A 14,008-nucleotide genomic window follows, 5' to 3' on the forward strand; every position below is an offset into this window, starting at 1 on the left:
GAAGAGCTCTACAAGTATCTAAGGATAAGGCATTTATCACAAATGTTTTACAGAAATTTTCAATAGCTCATCTCCCTCGCCCTGCTCCAAAAACTTACTTTATCAAAAAATAAAATAAAATAAAATAGAAATTGCAGACTCACAAGTTGGGAGCATTTTGTCAAATTAAATTCTGCCATTTGTCCTTTTGTTATCCCGGCCATAAATGCCAGCTCTACATTTTCAAATAAAGACCCCGTAAAGGACATATTCTACCCTTTTCTCTCTTAATGAAATGTCAGGTTATTGACCTGCCTTTCACTCCGATGCTTTTAGCTGTCCTCTTTGACTCTTCACCTCTGCTCTTCTGATGTTGTAGAGCCTCTGGAGGTCGCTTCACAACTTGAAAGATGTCGGCGTGGTGCAAGTGAAGGTCATCAGAGCTGAGGGACTCATGGCGGCGGATGTCACAGGTACGTCGGTGACCTAAAGTACAAACAGTGCAATTATAAAATTGAAATTTTTTTTTTAATGTTCTTCTGCTGTTATTTGGTTGCATATTTACAGCAAAAAGTATTCATTCCTTTGGATCTTTTTCACATTTTTGCACATATTAGCCACAAAAAGTCAATGTTTTTCAGTAGGATTTGATGTGTTAGACCAAGACAATGTAATGCATGACTGCTTAGTGAGGGGAAATATATTTATATTTTATTTTTAATGATTTAAAGTCTGAACAGTGTTGTGTGTGTGTGTGTGTGTGTGTGTGTGTGCGTGTGTGTGTGTGTGTGTGTGTGTGTGTGTGTGTGTGTGTGTGTGTGTGTGTGTGTGTGTGCGTGTGTGTGTGTGTGTGTGTGTTTGTTTTCAAGCTTGGACTATTACTACTTAGTTGACTTTTGAAGGCAATTAGTTGCACAGGGTTTCGTTGACAGATTTCAGAGTAACGAAGGTAGAATATAAATACTAGCTGCATTATAGTGTTTTTTATCCGTTAAATTCTTCAAAAACAAAAAGTTAACTCTTCTACTTGAAGTGATCTCGGACAAACGTTTGCCTGATGCACAAATTCCTGCTGAAATTGATCAAAAATTGTGACTGCAATGTCACAAAGTGTGGAAAAAGTTCAGGGGACATGTATAGTTTTGCAAGGCACAGGAGCTTTTTCTTCATTTTTAACATGCTGAGCAGTTTCTGTTGCAAACTTATCTGTACCAGCAATTGATACAAATCTGAGCTAAAAGATAAAGTCAGGGTGTAATTTTCTTTAGGGGGCTAATCGCCAGTGTGAGTCCTTAGAGAACGCTACAGCCTACTTTGTACGTGGACGCTAAATTTGTCTCTGCATTTTAAACAAAGATGTAGGCTTCTCATTTGAATAATAGAGAAAAAGTACACATTTGAACCAACAAATCTTTCTCGTCCCTCCTCCTGTGCTTTCTCTGCTTGCTCTCTCTGAATCCTCTATCCTCCATTAATTCTTACTTTTAATTAGGTCTACAGTGGACAGGCCTAGTTTTTCACTCTGTATTATCTGGTAAAGAGAGGAGGATGTATGTGTGTGTGTGTGTGTATGTGGCAGGGAGACAGAGTTTTTCTCCATTTGAAACATCCACAGTCCCATTAGCAAATACAGAGCGGTGCTGGTTGATTTGGGTTACTGCAGGGAGCGACAGGAGCAGTCAGAGTGCAGGGCTAATGGCTCTCCGGTTCACGGGTTTCACTTGGAGCAGAAATGGGCTCCGTGACACCTTTGCAAAGCTCATCATTCACTCCGAGGTTTATGGATTCTTTTATAAACTAACAGTAAAACTGCAAAAATACCCGTTAGCTGTTTAGTATTGCAGAAAACACGTATGATGAGTTTCAGTAGCCTTCGCTGTTCTGCAACTGAGTTTTTCTACAGCCTTTACTGGATGTTTTGGGTCCTATAAAGTTTAATTACAATTTTTAAAAAAATCTTTAACAAAACAGATTAAATGTTTAGTGCTTAGCATTTTCTCTTCTGAGATGTTAAATATTTTTGGAGAGGTTTTGGATCAAATGAAATCTTGCCTTAAAAGAGGGTCCATCTGCTCCACCACCTGTGCTGCTGTTCTTGAACTCACAAATCACACAGTTATTCAAACTTTTGCACACAGCTGCCCCAAAATGCTGTAAAGGTTTCCCTCCTTTTCTCTCTTGGCGTGAATGACACGCAGACTTGTCTCAGCATCTGACAGAAAATAGTTTTCTTATGAATAACTTGCTGTTTTATCTGAATTCATTTTAAACCTTTCGCATACTATAAATAGCAAACACAGTATCTTCTTCCGTCAGTAGCAACTTCCACAACAAAGAGTGTTATTTTTAGAGTGTGGCCTTCGTCGATCGGAAAAAAGAACAATCTGGACCAATTTAAGCAGAAGATCTGCTGATCTCTCACTCTAGTTTGTTTTTGACTTTGTTTTTAGAGCTTTGTGCTCAGGGCCAAAGAAAGTCTTACATTCACACATCTCCATCTGAGACAGTATTGAATACGTACACTCAGAAAACTAAGGTTGGTGTATTTCTTTTGGCTCCCTAAAGCACATTGTCTTCCACCGAGTCGATAGATGCATACTGTGAGTGAACTGATAGGTAAAAGGGGCTATTTCAAAATGGCTTATTTCAGTTTTGAGTCTAATACTCTGCGTGTGTGCGTGAATGTGTGTCTTTGTGCGTGTCACTGGCAGAAACAATCGCTCTGTAAGAGCCCCATAAGAGCCCTCACCACATGAACACCCCATTTTAACAACCCAGACCAAGAGAGGGTCAGGAGCAAGGTGAGAAAGGAACAGAAGAACAGACAAACAGACAGACAGAGGCAGGAGGGGAGACAGAGAGAGGAGGTCAGTGAGACAGAGAGAGTTCACCATCTAGCTCCCATTCAGGCTCCTCTCCCTCCTCTTTTTTTCCTCCTCCTCTTCCTCCTCTCTCCCTCTTCTCTCTGGCCATCTCTCTCTAATTGGAGTGTTTTTGTGGAGTAGCTCCACTCCAGCCCAAGTAGGATAACTGAAAATAGTCTCTAAAACCAACAATCCCTTTTGTGTGCCAGCTCTTGTCCCTCTGAGTGGATGCTATACTGTTAGAACATTTCAGCAGCGATACACACACGTACGCTCGCTCACTCACATACGGATACCTGCAGCAGCTGCAGCAGCAGCAGCTTTTTTTCAGGCAATATTGAAACAAATCTCAGATAGCGAAGAAAATATTTAATTCATTTTAATTCAAGCTGAAAATACAGTCTTGCAAAAGAAAACATTCCCTTGACGCAAAAATCTGTTCAAATAAATTTTTCAAAAGTGTGCCATGAATTTGTGCTCAGCCTGTCAAAGTTAGTACTTTGCTGCTTCAAATTGCAACCCCAAGTATTTTGGGATCTCCAACAGCTTTTCAAATCCAAATGTATTTATTTTTTGTCTATTCTTCTTAATTCAGACTCAAAGTGGATGGAAAGTGTCTGTGGACAACAGTTTCTTGTTACTCTTTAGATAATGGCCTTCTTTTTATCTCTCTACTCTTAAAGGTTCGTTCTGTGGATAAATTATCCTCAAGTGTACCTTTTAAATGTATCCATTTAGTTACGTTTATTTATTAAAAACGTAGCTCCTGAACACAGTCAGTTGAATCATATTTTAAGCTGTACAAGAGTCTGAATACAAATGCAAGCAAAGCTTTTTTACTTGCAAACAAAACAAATCAGAAATATATTTTTCTCACCAATTTACAACTATACAATACTGCTTATCCTACCGCATAACATCTAAATAAGATCAAAGTTTCTAGTTGCGGTGTCATGACAAAATGTCGGTGTGAATACTTTTCCTAGGCGCTATAATATTCATTGTGAAACGTTGGGAAGTTTCCTCTCCGTCTTTAAACTTCCCACCAGCTCTGAGCTGACTGAGGGGCAATTACTTTTTTCCTCTTTGTCTTTCTGCTGCGTTCCTCCGCTAAGTTTTCCTCAGAGTGCTCTGAAATTAATTTAAGTCCACTCCTTTCCTGCCAGCATCTCAGAGATCGGACCCAGAGGGGGCGGGAGGAGCTTTACCCGGACATTACCTGGATGGTGCTGAGTGGCGTTCAAATCTGTGCGTGTAATTGGTTAAGACAGCTGCCTCTGGTGCTTGGCAGCCAATAAGGTGAAAGTTCATCACCCATAACAACTGGCTCTCTGCAACGGCGCATGCAGCCGCGTCATTAAAGACAGAATATTAGAGGAACGACTGGGGGCAACTGGATGGGGGATAACACGCTGCAGAAATAATTTCCATGACCAAATTTGGGTGATTGCATTTAAATTAAATTATTGGCTTGATTTGTTGGGTTGGGGGTGGGGGGTGTGTAACGGTATTATGCAGGCAGACTCCCTGCTCAATTGTGGAAGATTCTAAAACTTTACCATGATATTTTTCTGCAAATATATTACTTAAAACTGCTGTCGAAATCTTACTTTTAAGTTCATTTTCTCCCCTCCAAAATAGCAGGGATTGTTTTAAAAATGTTGTCACAGAAATGCAGTTAATATTACAGCAAATAAAGTTTATACACGGATGCTCTGAGAACTAAGCTCCTGAGTACCCTGGATTTTTGTCAATTTTAATGTATCTTGTTTTCAGTCGCAGAAGTCAGAGCTGCCAATATCAACTTGAAACCGCTCGGATCAATAGAGCACCACAAACAGATATAAAAGGCAACACCTACGCCTTAGCATTGATCACAGTGACATTTACTTTGCACACCCACTAAATGTCCTGCCCTTGTCACAACATTTGAAGAAAATCACACCAATCAATGGCGCTCACTCACACACGCCTCCCATGACTCACACACGCACACACACACACACACACACACGCAGAACCACAGTCTTTCAGGGAGCTTTAAACTCGGTCCCAAAGTTGTCGAACATTATTATGCAACGTTGCTGTTCTGCTAATATGTCATCGTTGTCTCTTTAAATAATACGCTTTAATTTTGCTGACCTAGTCTTCACGTGTTAATGAATAAAAAGCAAATAACAATCCCGTCAGAGTTTTTTTTTTTTTTTTTAATGAACCGTAATGATCAAAGTCGGAATTAAGTGTTATTTTCAGTGGGAGACAATTGAAGGTAGCTGGTCTAATCCTTTTCAACTCCTTCATATAAAAAGCTGGTAAACAAAAGGAAAATATGATGGGAGATTATTTACTTTTATTTTTATTCTCAGGAGGATAAAGCTATGTTTTCTCCTCTGTCTCATAATTGTAGTAAATCAAAAGTTTTGGTTACATTTATTTTATAATTAACTTGATGTAATTAGTAGTGAGTCATGTCATAAATGTCTCTATTGCTTGCCAAACATCCTGAAGTTTAGGAGAAATAAGAAAAGCCACGAAATAACCTTGAAAACTGTCAGGTTTTACATCAGTTTTTTGTTTCTTTTGTTCATGTAGACAGTTTAAAAAAAGAAAAAACTGAAATGATTGGGAGTTTTTCTTTTCTTCGAGCTCCTCTTTTATGATTTAATTCTAACACTGTGCTTTCTTTCTTTTTTTTATTTGTCAAATACATCTTTGCCATTAGTGTTTCATTTGCTCATTTTAAAATCACAAGTTTTGGAGCAGACGTGTTTCTTCTGTCCCATGCTCGGCCGTCTTTATCTTCTCTCCTGAAGTTTTCCAGTCTTCAGAGTCGTGCTGACCTCTGTGTTCTCGCTCTCTTTCTGTCGCCCTCCTCCTCCTGACTGCTCAGTGCACAGCTGTCCTGAGGTCCATGTTTTCAAAAAACAGTTTGCAACTGATATATTAATGTCTAATGTGCTCACTGTCATGTTATGGAATGGAAAGTGTCATGTTATGAATTTAGATTGCTTGATGAACCATGTAGCATGAGGTTATATGTGTCTTCTGGGGATATAAAGACATTTGATTCACTGAACCTGCTGGATCCTAAAAAAAAACAACAACTTATGACTGAGATTTTTGAATTTATACTATATTTAAATTTGTGTACTTTATTTATTCTTGACAGGTAAAAGCGATCCTTTTTGTGTGGTGGAGCTGAGCAATGATCGACTGCAGACACACACCGTCTACAAAAATCTAAACCCAGAGTGGAACAAGGTCTTCACTTTGTGAGTAGCTTTGACATGAACACTTTTTACTCTTTATTAACGACACATACCTTGGTTTTTTTTATATTAATTTTGAATAAAATATTAAGAAAATAATGTGATTTGTGTGTGCTTCATATTGTAATTTTTTTTACTTTAACAGTGCGGAACTTTTTTTTCTTAAATGAATTTCTAGGTTAAAATATTTTGGAAATAATAACATTAATAATTAATATAATCTCTCCATGAATGTGAATCTTTCCTTATCATAAGTATATTAATTGGGGAACAAAGTGAAAATGAAACAAGAGAAAATAAATCAAGATATATAAAAATATTCTTTTTAATTTCCATTAATCTATATTTAATGTGTTATATATATAAATAAATACTTTTCTATTTATATATATATATATATATATATATATATATATATATATATATATATATATATATATATATATATATATATATATATATATTAAGGTGTGTTAAAAAGTGTGATTATGTTCTATCTTTGCAAATGTGACAATTTTTGGTGAACTGATTCATATACTTAAAATAAAAGTAAATAAATAGATACATTGTGCTGCTGTGCAATACCATATCATTTTTATTAATATTATTTTTTTTTTTAATATATGAAACGTGATTATTATTATTATTATTATTATTATTATTATTATTATTATTATTATTATTATTATTATTATTATTATTATATAGGTGTGGTATTTCTTGTGATGTTGGATATGCTGGATTATTATATAGGCTCTTTCCTCATCCTTCCTGTAAGTCTGTGAGATGAAACAACCTCTGCACCATTTGAGTCTTATGTCCCGTCTTTGTGTGTGGTCCAGCAACGTCAAGGACATCCACTCGGTGCTTGAGGTTACCGTTTACGACGAGGACCGGGACAGAAGTGCCGACTTCCTTGGGAAAGTGGCTATCCCTTTGCTAAATGTGAGTCAAAGGCAAGATTTCTGTTTGTGTTTCTTTTTTTCCCTCCTCCCTCGGGGATAATAGAGAGAGAACATACAGCGGAGGAATAGAGAGAATAAAAACAGAGTGGGATATAAAAAGCAGAGGTTATTTTTGCAACTCCACTGATGACACTTATTGTTTCTCAAAGTAAAAAAAAAAGAAAAAAAAGTTGACAGGAAGCAGAAATAAATGGAAGAGCTGAGTAAAAGGAAAGGTATAGATTGATAGCTGAGAGGATATAAAGTAAGTGGATGAGAGACGAGACGAAAATGACGCTGATAGACAGAAAGATCCTAGCTGAAAGAAGAACGTCTCTTATATCTGGTAAAAATATAGCTAGCCCGTGAAAGAAGTGTGCGCGTCGTATATCTGCGCTTTGCTGTAACAGTGTGATTCCCCAGGATAGTTAATTTCTGTTTGACAGAGCCGAGCTGCAGTGGGTAATGAACAGGTACTTGTCAGAGTTGCCACAGTTGTTTTGGGTTCCCTGTCAGCGCCAGCAGCTGGGGTTCAAAGGTGGCCCGGGGAGCCGATTCAGCCGGGTATTGCCAGACAGACGCCTGTCATGTCCCTCTCCCACAGATCCAAAATGGAGAACGCAAAGCCTACGTCTTGAAAAGCAAGGAGCTGACAGGGCCAACAAAAGGGGTCATCTTTCTCGAAATAGACGTGATTTTTAATGCTGTAAGTCTTTCTTTTGCTTTTTTTTGAGTCTCCTCCCTGTTTTTCTTTCTTTTTTTTTTTTCCTCCCACCCCTTATTATCCTCTCACTCTCATCCTCTTCTTGTTTTCCCCACCATTTGCCCCCTTCTATACTGCTGCTGTCTTTATTCTGTTTGTCCCCCCCCGCCCCCCTCCCTCCCTCATTTCTATCTCATCCGTCGTCCCTCGTCCTCGTTTTGGCTTTAATTATCGAAGACTCCCTCTCAGCAGCCTTTGTTAGCCCATTCACCGTCGCCGTGTGTGTTCTACAGCGGCCATCTTACAGCTCTGTCTCCTGCTCTCCCTCTCTTTCTCTCTAGCCTCTGACACGAGGCACGCTCTAAATGCATGTGCTGCTATGCTGTCTCAGCGCTCAGTACCTTTGAAATAATCAAGATATTTCTCCTCGTTATCACATTTGTGAGACTTTGTGCGTGCTGTATCGTCCAGGTGAAGGCTGGTCTCAGGACGTTGACTCCCGTCGAACAAAAGTACATTGAGGAGGAGCCTAAAGTGTCCAAACAGGTACATCTGCAGCTGATGTTTATCATCTGCCACCCCTCCTCTTTCTTCTTTATCTGCCTCCTTCCAATTGACTCCCCATTTTGCTTAAACGACTAAAGCAGAAACTAACAACACCGCTGAGTGGCATCCTGTAAAGCGCAACAACTGTGTAGGCAAGATACAACAGGATGATTGAAGGAAAAACAGCATTTGTTTTTTCTTTTCCTCCTCCCTCTTCTCCCCCCTTTTTCTCATCTCCTTCCCCTCGTATCCACTCTGAATGGTGAATAGAAATGTCAAGCTGTCAGCTCTGGGGTGCATAAGTAGATTGGCCATCCTTATAGTTGGCCCTCTTTGCCACTGCTGCTTTGCACTTCATTGTCACGCTGCTCAGTGTGGCGGCACCACAAAGGGATGAATGGTAGGGGCTGGCCCGCATCAGATGTGTCGTATGAGTGACCGTTCGGGCTCAGCAGTCAATGTTACGCCACGCACAGTCGAGCGTGGCCCCGGGCCTCGTCCCGACGCAGCACAACTCGCATCCTCTTTGTAACTCCTCCATCCCTCCTCTCCCCAGCCTCACTGTCTCTGCCTCCTCTGCTGCTCTCTTCTCCCGGCTCACTTTTGCTGCTCTGCCTCTCTTCCCCATCTTCATTTCACCCCTGACTCATGGAGAGGACCCATGTCAGCGTCTCTCAATGATGATATCACTGGCTGGTTTGGAGGGACTGCCCCGTGAGGGCTCTTTCATACGGCAGCAGCTCCCCTGCTGCTGCTGCATTCACACACGGTGAAAATAAAAAGAGGAGGGGGAGGAAACATGTTCCATCTTCAAAACTCATAAATGTAGTATTGACATTGGACTCAATTTATAAATAGCCCAGTTTTTATGTGCTTTCCTTAACTAAAGAGTGCGTTCAATATATGAAGTACTTCTCAAAGCCTTGAACTTTTTCACATTTTATGACACATTTCAATCACAAACTTAAAAGTGTTTTATTGGGATTTTATAAAACAGACTGACACAGAGGAATGCATATTTGTGGAAAAAAAAAGAGAGTTATATGTTTTAGCTAATAACAAAATCTGAAAATAAGGAACTCTCTTTCTCTAGCACCCCTAACTAAAGTCCAGTGGAACCATTTACCCTCGAATGCCACATCATTCTTATATCAAGCCCACCTCAGTGCAAAATTATCTAATATAAATTCTGTGAAATTCATTAAAGACAAACGAACACATCACAGTGGTCAGGGACAATATTGTTGAGAAGTTTAAAGCAGAAGTGATTATAACATCGTCCAAAAAGGTAAAGAATATGACTCAGCTGGAATCATGCCAAAGCATGGCTGTCAAACTGGCACCGCAAAAGTAAAAATCAGAGAAGGAGCCAATAGTCTCGTGGTAGCTCTGGAGGATCTGCAGAAATAAAGAGCTCTACAGAGAGATCGTAGTTACAGGAGAACTGTTAGTCCTGCACTTCTTAAATCTGGCGTTTAATCGTGGCAAAATACCTAGTTGAATACATAGGCAATTACCTCACAATTATGCACAGTTTGTGTTTGCTTTATAAAAGAAAATTGCATTGAGATGACTCAGAAGTTTGTGCTTGAAATGACAAAAAGTGGAAAACGATTCTGGCGGTATGAATACTTTTGAAGGGCACTGACACATAAAAATGTAAGCATTCTTATCAAGGAACGTCTTGACTTCATGACTGAAAAGAAGTTGCGATGTCAACTGTCTGGTTAACCTCGACCTTATTTTTTCTTTAAGAAATTACACATTTCTATGTTTTTAAGAACAAAATTCCTTTGGAAAAAAAAAAAAAACACCCTAGGTATTTTTTTCATTGAGGTATTTGGAAAGGCAGGATCTCCTTTGGGAACAATTTCTCCTGCCGGTGACCTGATTGGGTAGTTTCCTGTCCTTGCGTCTGTTACGCTATTCCCTAAATGGCTGCAAACTCAGGACGATGGCAGCAGCTCTCCTTGTCTTTACAAGCGCACCGACACATGGAGCACAGAGCGGTTTGGATGTGCCACTGGATGACATAAGGAAGCAGAATTGCGTTGAATCTAAATCTTATCCAGACATGAATTAAAAACATTGAACCACACCTCTGTAATCCTGTGTGTTACTAGGCAAAGCCATAGATCACCCAGAGCATCAGTGTCATTTTTTTTCAGCTTCATTTTCTCTCCCACCAAGTGTTATTACCTGCCAGCTTGTTTAAATGTTTTATGCAATGTTCACGATGAAATGATAAACTGTCTAAATACAATCTGCTCTTTTCTTTTTTATGGCTCATTTTCAACACGAAGACTTTATTTGTCTTAAGCCTTTTTTTTTTGCGTGTGTGCTGCTTTCCTTCAGATGCTTTTGCGCAACTTCAACCGAGTCAGACGCTGCATCATGTTCCTGATCAACACAGGCTGCTACATCAACAGCTGCTTCGAATGGGAATCTCCGCAGAGAAGCATCTGTGCTTTTGTGGTAGGTGTGGGAGCACCTGCAGTTGCACTTTTTTTTTTTATATGCCGAACACACACACACACAGAGAGAGAGAGAGCAGAGGAACAAGCAGGGTTGTTCTCAGATGTTCTGGGATCATTTCTGCAGTGATTAGACTTTGCAGCTTGAAATGATCTTTTGTTAGACTCTCGTGTCCATCTGCAGAGTAAACACAGCTACAAGCAGTTCCTGCACATGAAAAAGGGATGACTTCTCTCCTCTTGTTTAACCAGTGCACTCCCACGTCTCTTTTGCTCTCCTCTGTCATCTGCGTCTGGTATTAAAAGGTGAAGCTTAATTGGACAGCAGAGCTATCAAGAGAGGACATCCTACTGCGGGGCACAGTCAGAGGCAGCTTTGAGGTTTCTATCCTAAAAGATGACAGAGCAGGCATTTAGTCCTGTCTGCTTTATGTCCACTGACTTAAGTAGCTACAGGACAGGTGGGCCTAACCTGACCTGGCCCTTTACCATGGGAGCACTAAGTGTCTCCACTGCAGACATTAGCTCCATTTGGCCGTTTGGCACCAGCTTAATCTTCACTGAGGCTGTATGTGTGTTAGTACAACAGGTCACACTGTCATCACAGGAGTTGGGTCAGAAGAGACGTAGTATTGATCAGTTAACGTTTTCCATTATATTCTGTGTGCGTGTGTGTGTGCGTGTGTGTGCGTGGGTGTGTGTGCGTGTGTGTAGGTGTGAGTGTGTGTGTGTGTGTGTCTGTGTGTGTGTTTGCGTGTGCGCATGCGTGTGCGTGTGTGTGTGTGGGGGGGTGCGTGTGTGCGTGTGTGTGCGTGTGCGTGTGTGTGTGCGCGTGTGTGTGTGTGGGTCTGGAATGCATGTTTGCATTTCATTTCAGAGATCCAGGGGTCTCACATTTTTTGGGTGATTTTTAAAGTTCTGACCTCCCGATTTTAGCCCCTTCTCTTTTGGTATTATGAATAACATAATGCATTTTTTATTCTTTCAACATAAATTTAAAATTGAAAAGTTGTATTAAAAAAAAAAAGAAATCTCGAAATTCAGTAAAATCGTGCAGACAGACGTATCTGTGCAAATAGAACAAGCTAAAGAGATATATTATCTTTGTTTTGCACAGAGTGAAATGACTGTTTGCCATAATCACTACTTATTCAGTCATTTCAAAATAATATATTGTCCAAATTATTATTTGAAAAGAAAAAAGCTCTTATTTACTGTTGTGTTTTATCGATCGTCAAATCCTTCAATCATTTATTGCAACCAACCAGGAGCTCTAAGCGAGATTTCTGTAATTGAGATAGCAATTGGTCTTCCATTGCTGTGCAGTTAAGATGGATATCCTTATTTTTAAAAAACATACTCAGCGATTAAACAGTTGACATTTTATACAGTTTTTTTGCCTGTTATAGAAGTGGCTGGCACAATTAGCTCATACCTACGGCCACAAAGTGTGTTTTTCCTATACAGTAAATAGACCTTAAATGTCCTGACATTTCTAAAAGTTTCCTTATATTTCCTAACAGATAGAATTTTGCTTGTAAACATTACCTTACTGCTTTCTGCTGAATTCTCTGCGTCTTGGCGGCTTGAAAAAATGGAAGATACATTTTCTTCATAGAAAATCTTGTCGGTTTTTTGCAATTGCTGATAATAACTCAATTTACGTCTTCTTCACTCAGCTGCAACTTGTACACTGAAGAGGGTTGTCAGAGTGACATCATTGCACTTGGAAAAATGGTGGAATAATTTGTTTCAAACCATAATTTATATATTATTTCCTTTGGACTTGGCATTATTCTTTTTCACTTATAAGTGAAAGGGGCAAATAAACAGGTCAAACACATAAAATGATAGAAAAAATTATGAAAATCAGTCTTATTTATATAATTAAACGATGGGGAAGGGTTCTTAAAAATTCAAGCTTTGTGTGAACACCCATGAAGCTGTTTAGCCTTCAAACATGCACTTTGTAATGCAAAGGTGCACAACATTCCGGATTAACAGCTCAGACTATTCTTATTGTGCTCTCTTTATACCCACAGTGTTCAGATGATGACAAAGGGTGTATCTAGGCCAAGGACAAAGTGTTTTACAGTTTATAGTAATTCTGAAATTTAGGTGTCATTGTGCACCCCCCCCCCCACACACACTCCCTCCTCTTCCTCCTTCCCAGCTCCACCCCTACCCTTTAGGGAGTCTGCTAGCGTAGGAGTGTGCACTTAGCTAAAAGCATTGGAGTATTTAGGGCCTCTTCTCCACACAGGTATTCCCTCCCTCTCCCTTCATTCCTTCATCTCATTTCTTCCTTACTTTGAGAGGCCTCTTAATCACTTCACTCATCTCTTTAAGTGGGTTTTTATGGGGGGCCATCTGGCCAAGGTGGTGCATTCATGAAGGTGTGCTGCTGCTGCTGCTTCGTGCGATTATGTCCATGTGTGTGCGCACACATGTGCGTTCCTGCCTGCAGACAGATGTTACGCTTAACTTTCTGTGGGCAATTTAGTCTCAGAACTTACAAATGTGCGCACTTTATCAGACTCCAGCAAGCCTGAGGGGGGATATATTTGAGACATTTTTTTTTTTTTTTGTCTGAGGTTTTTTTAGAAGTACATCAAAATGCAGTTGTCATAACATGTCACAGCAGAACACTCCCTCCCCACAGAAAAAAAAAAAAAAGTTTAAATTTCGCTTCATGGTTTCTTGCTCTCCTTCTGCCCAATCCTGAAATGCCAGCCGCATGTACACATCACCCATTAGTGCCAGCTGTGATTAGTGTGTGTTTTGTGTGCATGTGTGAGAAAGAGAGATACTGCATAGTCTCACATGGAGCCTTTCACTCTCTCTCTCTCACACCCACACTGCTGTCACCCACCAATCCCGACAGTGAATCAGCCACCGTGGCAGCTTTGCCTGAGGCGTTGGCACAATGGACGCTACTGGAGTTACCTCCTGTCCTGCATGATGGGTGGTGTCTTTGTGTGCGTATGTGTCTGTGGATGGTGTCTCCATTCCTTGTCTCGGGGTTAAGCGTCTGCTTCCGTTCTCCACACCTGCGAGCGGAGTATCTCTCCCTCCTATCCGCCCGTCCATCCATCCTTCCAATGCCCGTTCTCCTTTATCTCCCAACGCCTCCTCGCCCCCGCCCCTCCTCCCCTCCTCTTCGCCATGCCTTGCAGAAAGTTGAGGCCATTGTCGGGCCGAGCGGTGTTGGGTTCTCTTCTCCCGCTGC

At 40.3% G+C, this 14,008-nt stretch overlaps 1 protein-coding gene across 6 annotated transcripts in view; it reads left to right on the plus strand.

Moving 5' to 3' along the window:
* Positions 1-14,008, plus strand: part of mctp1a (multiple C2 domains, transmembrane 1a) — a 145,870-nt gene that overhangs the window by 77,924 nt on the left and 53,938 nt on the right. For 5 of the 6 annotated variants that reach the window (XM_008418925.3, XM_008418927.3, XM_008418926.3 and 2 more), the window contains 6 exons: positions 359-452; positions 6,013-6,115; positions 6,955-7,057; positions 7,661-7,762; positions 8,231-8,305; positions 10,661-10,780. In XM_008418925.3, the coding sequence (XP_008417147.2) occupies positions 359-452; positions 6,013-6,115; positions 6,955-7,057; positions 7,661-7,762; positions 8,231-8,305; positions 10,661-10,780 (597 nt within the window). The remainder of the gene's footprint in view (positions 1-358; positions 453-6,012; positions 6,116-6,954; positions 7,058-7,660; positions 7,763-8,230; positions 8,306-10,660; positions 10,781-14,008) is intronic. The other variant, XM_008418929.3, reaches the window with a different exon arrangement.

Source organism: Poecilia reticulata, chromosome 9, assembly GCF_904066995.2.
Source record: "Poecilia reticulata chromosome 9, P_reticulata-male-v2, whole genome shotgun sequence".
Taxonomy (NCBI): Eukaryota; Metazoa; Chordata; class Actinopteri; order Cyprinodontiformes; family Poeciliidae; genus Poecilia; species Poecilia reticulata.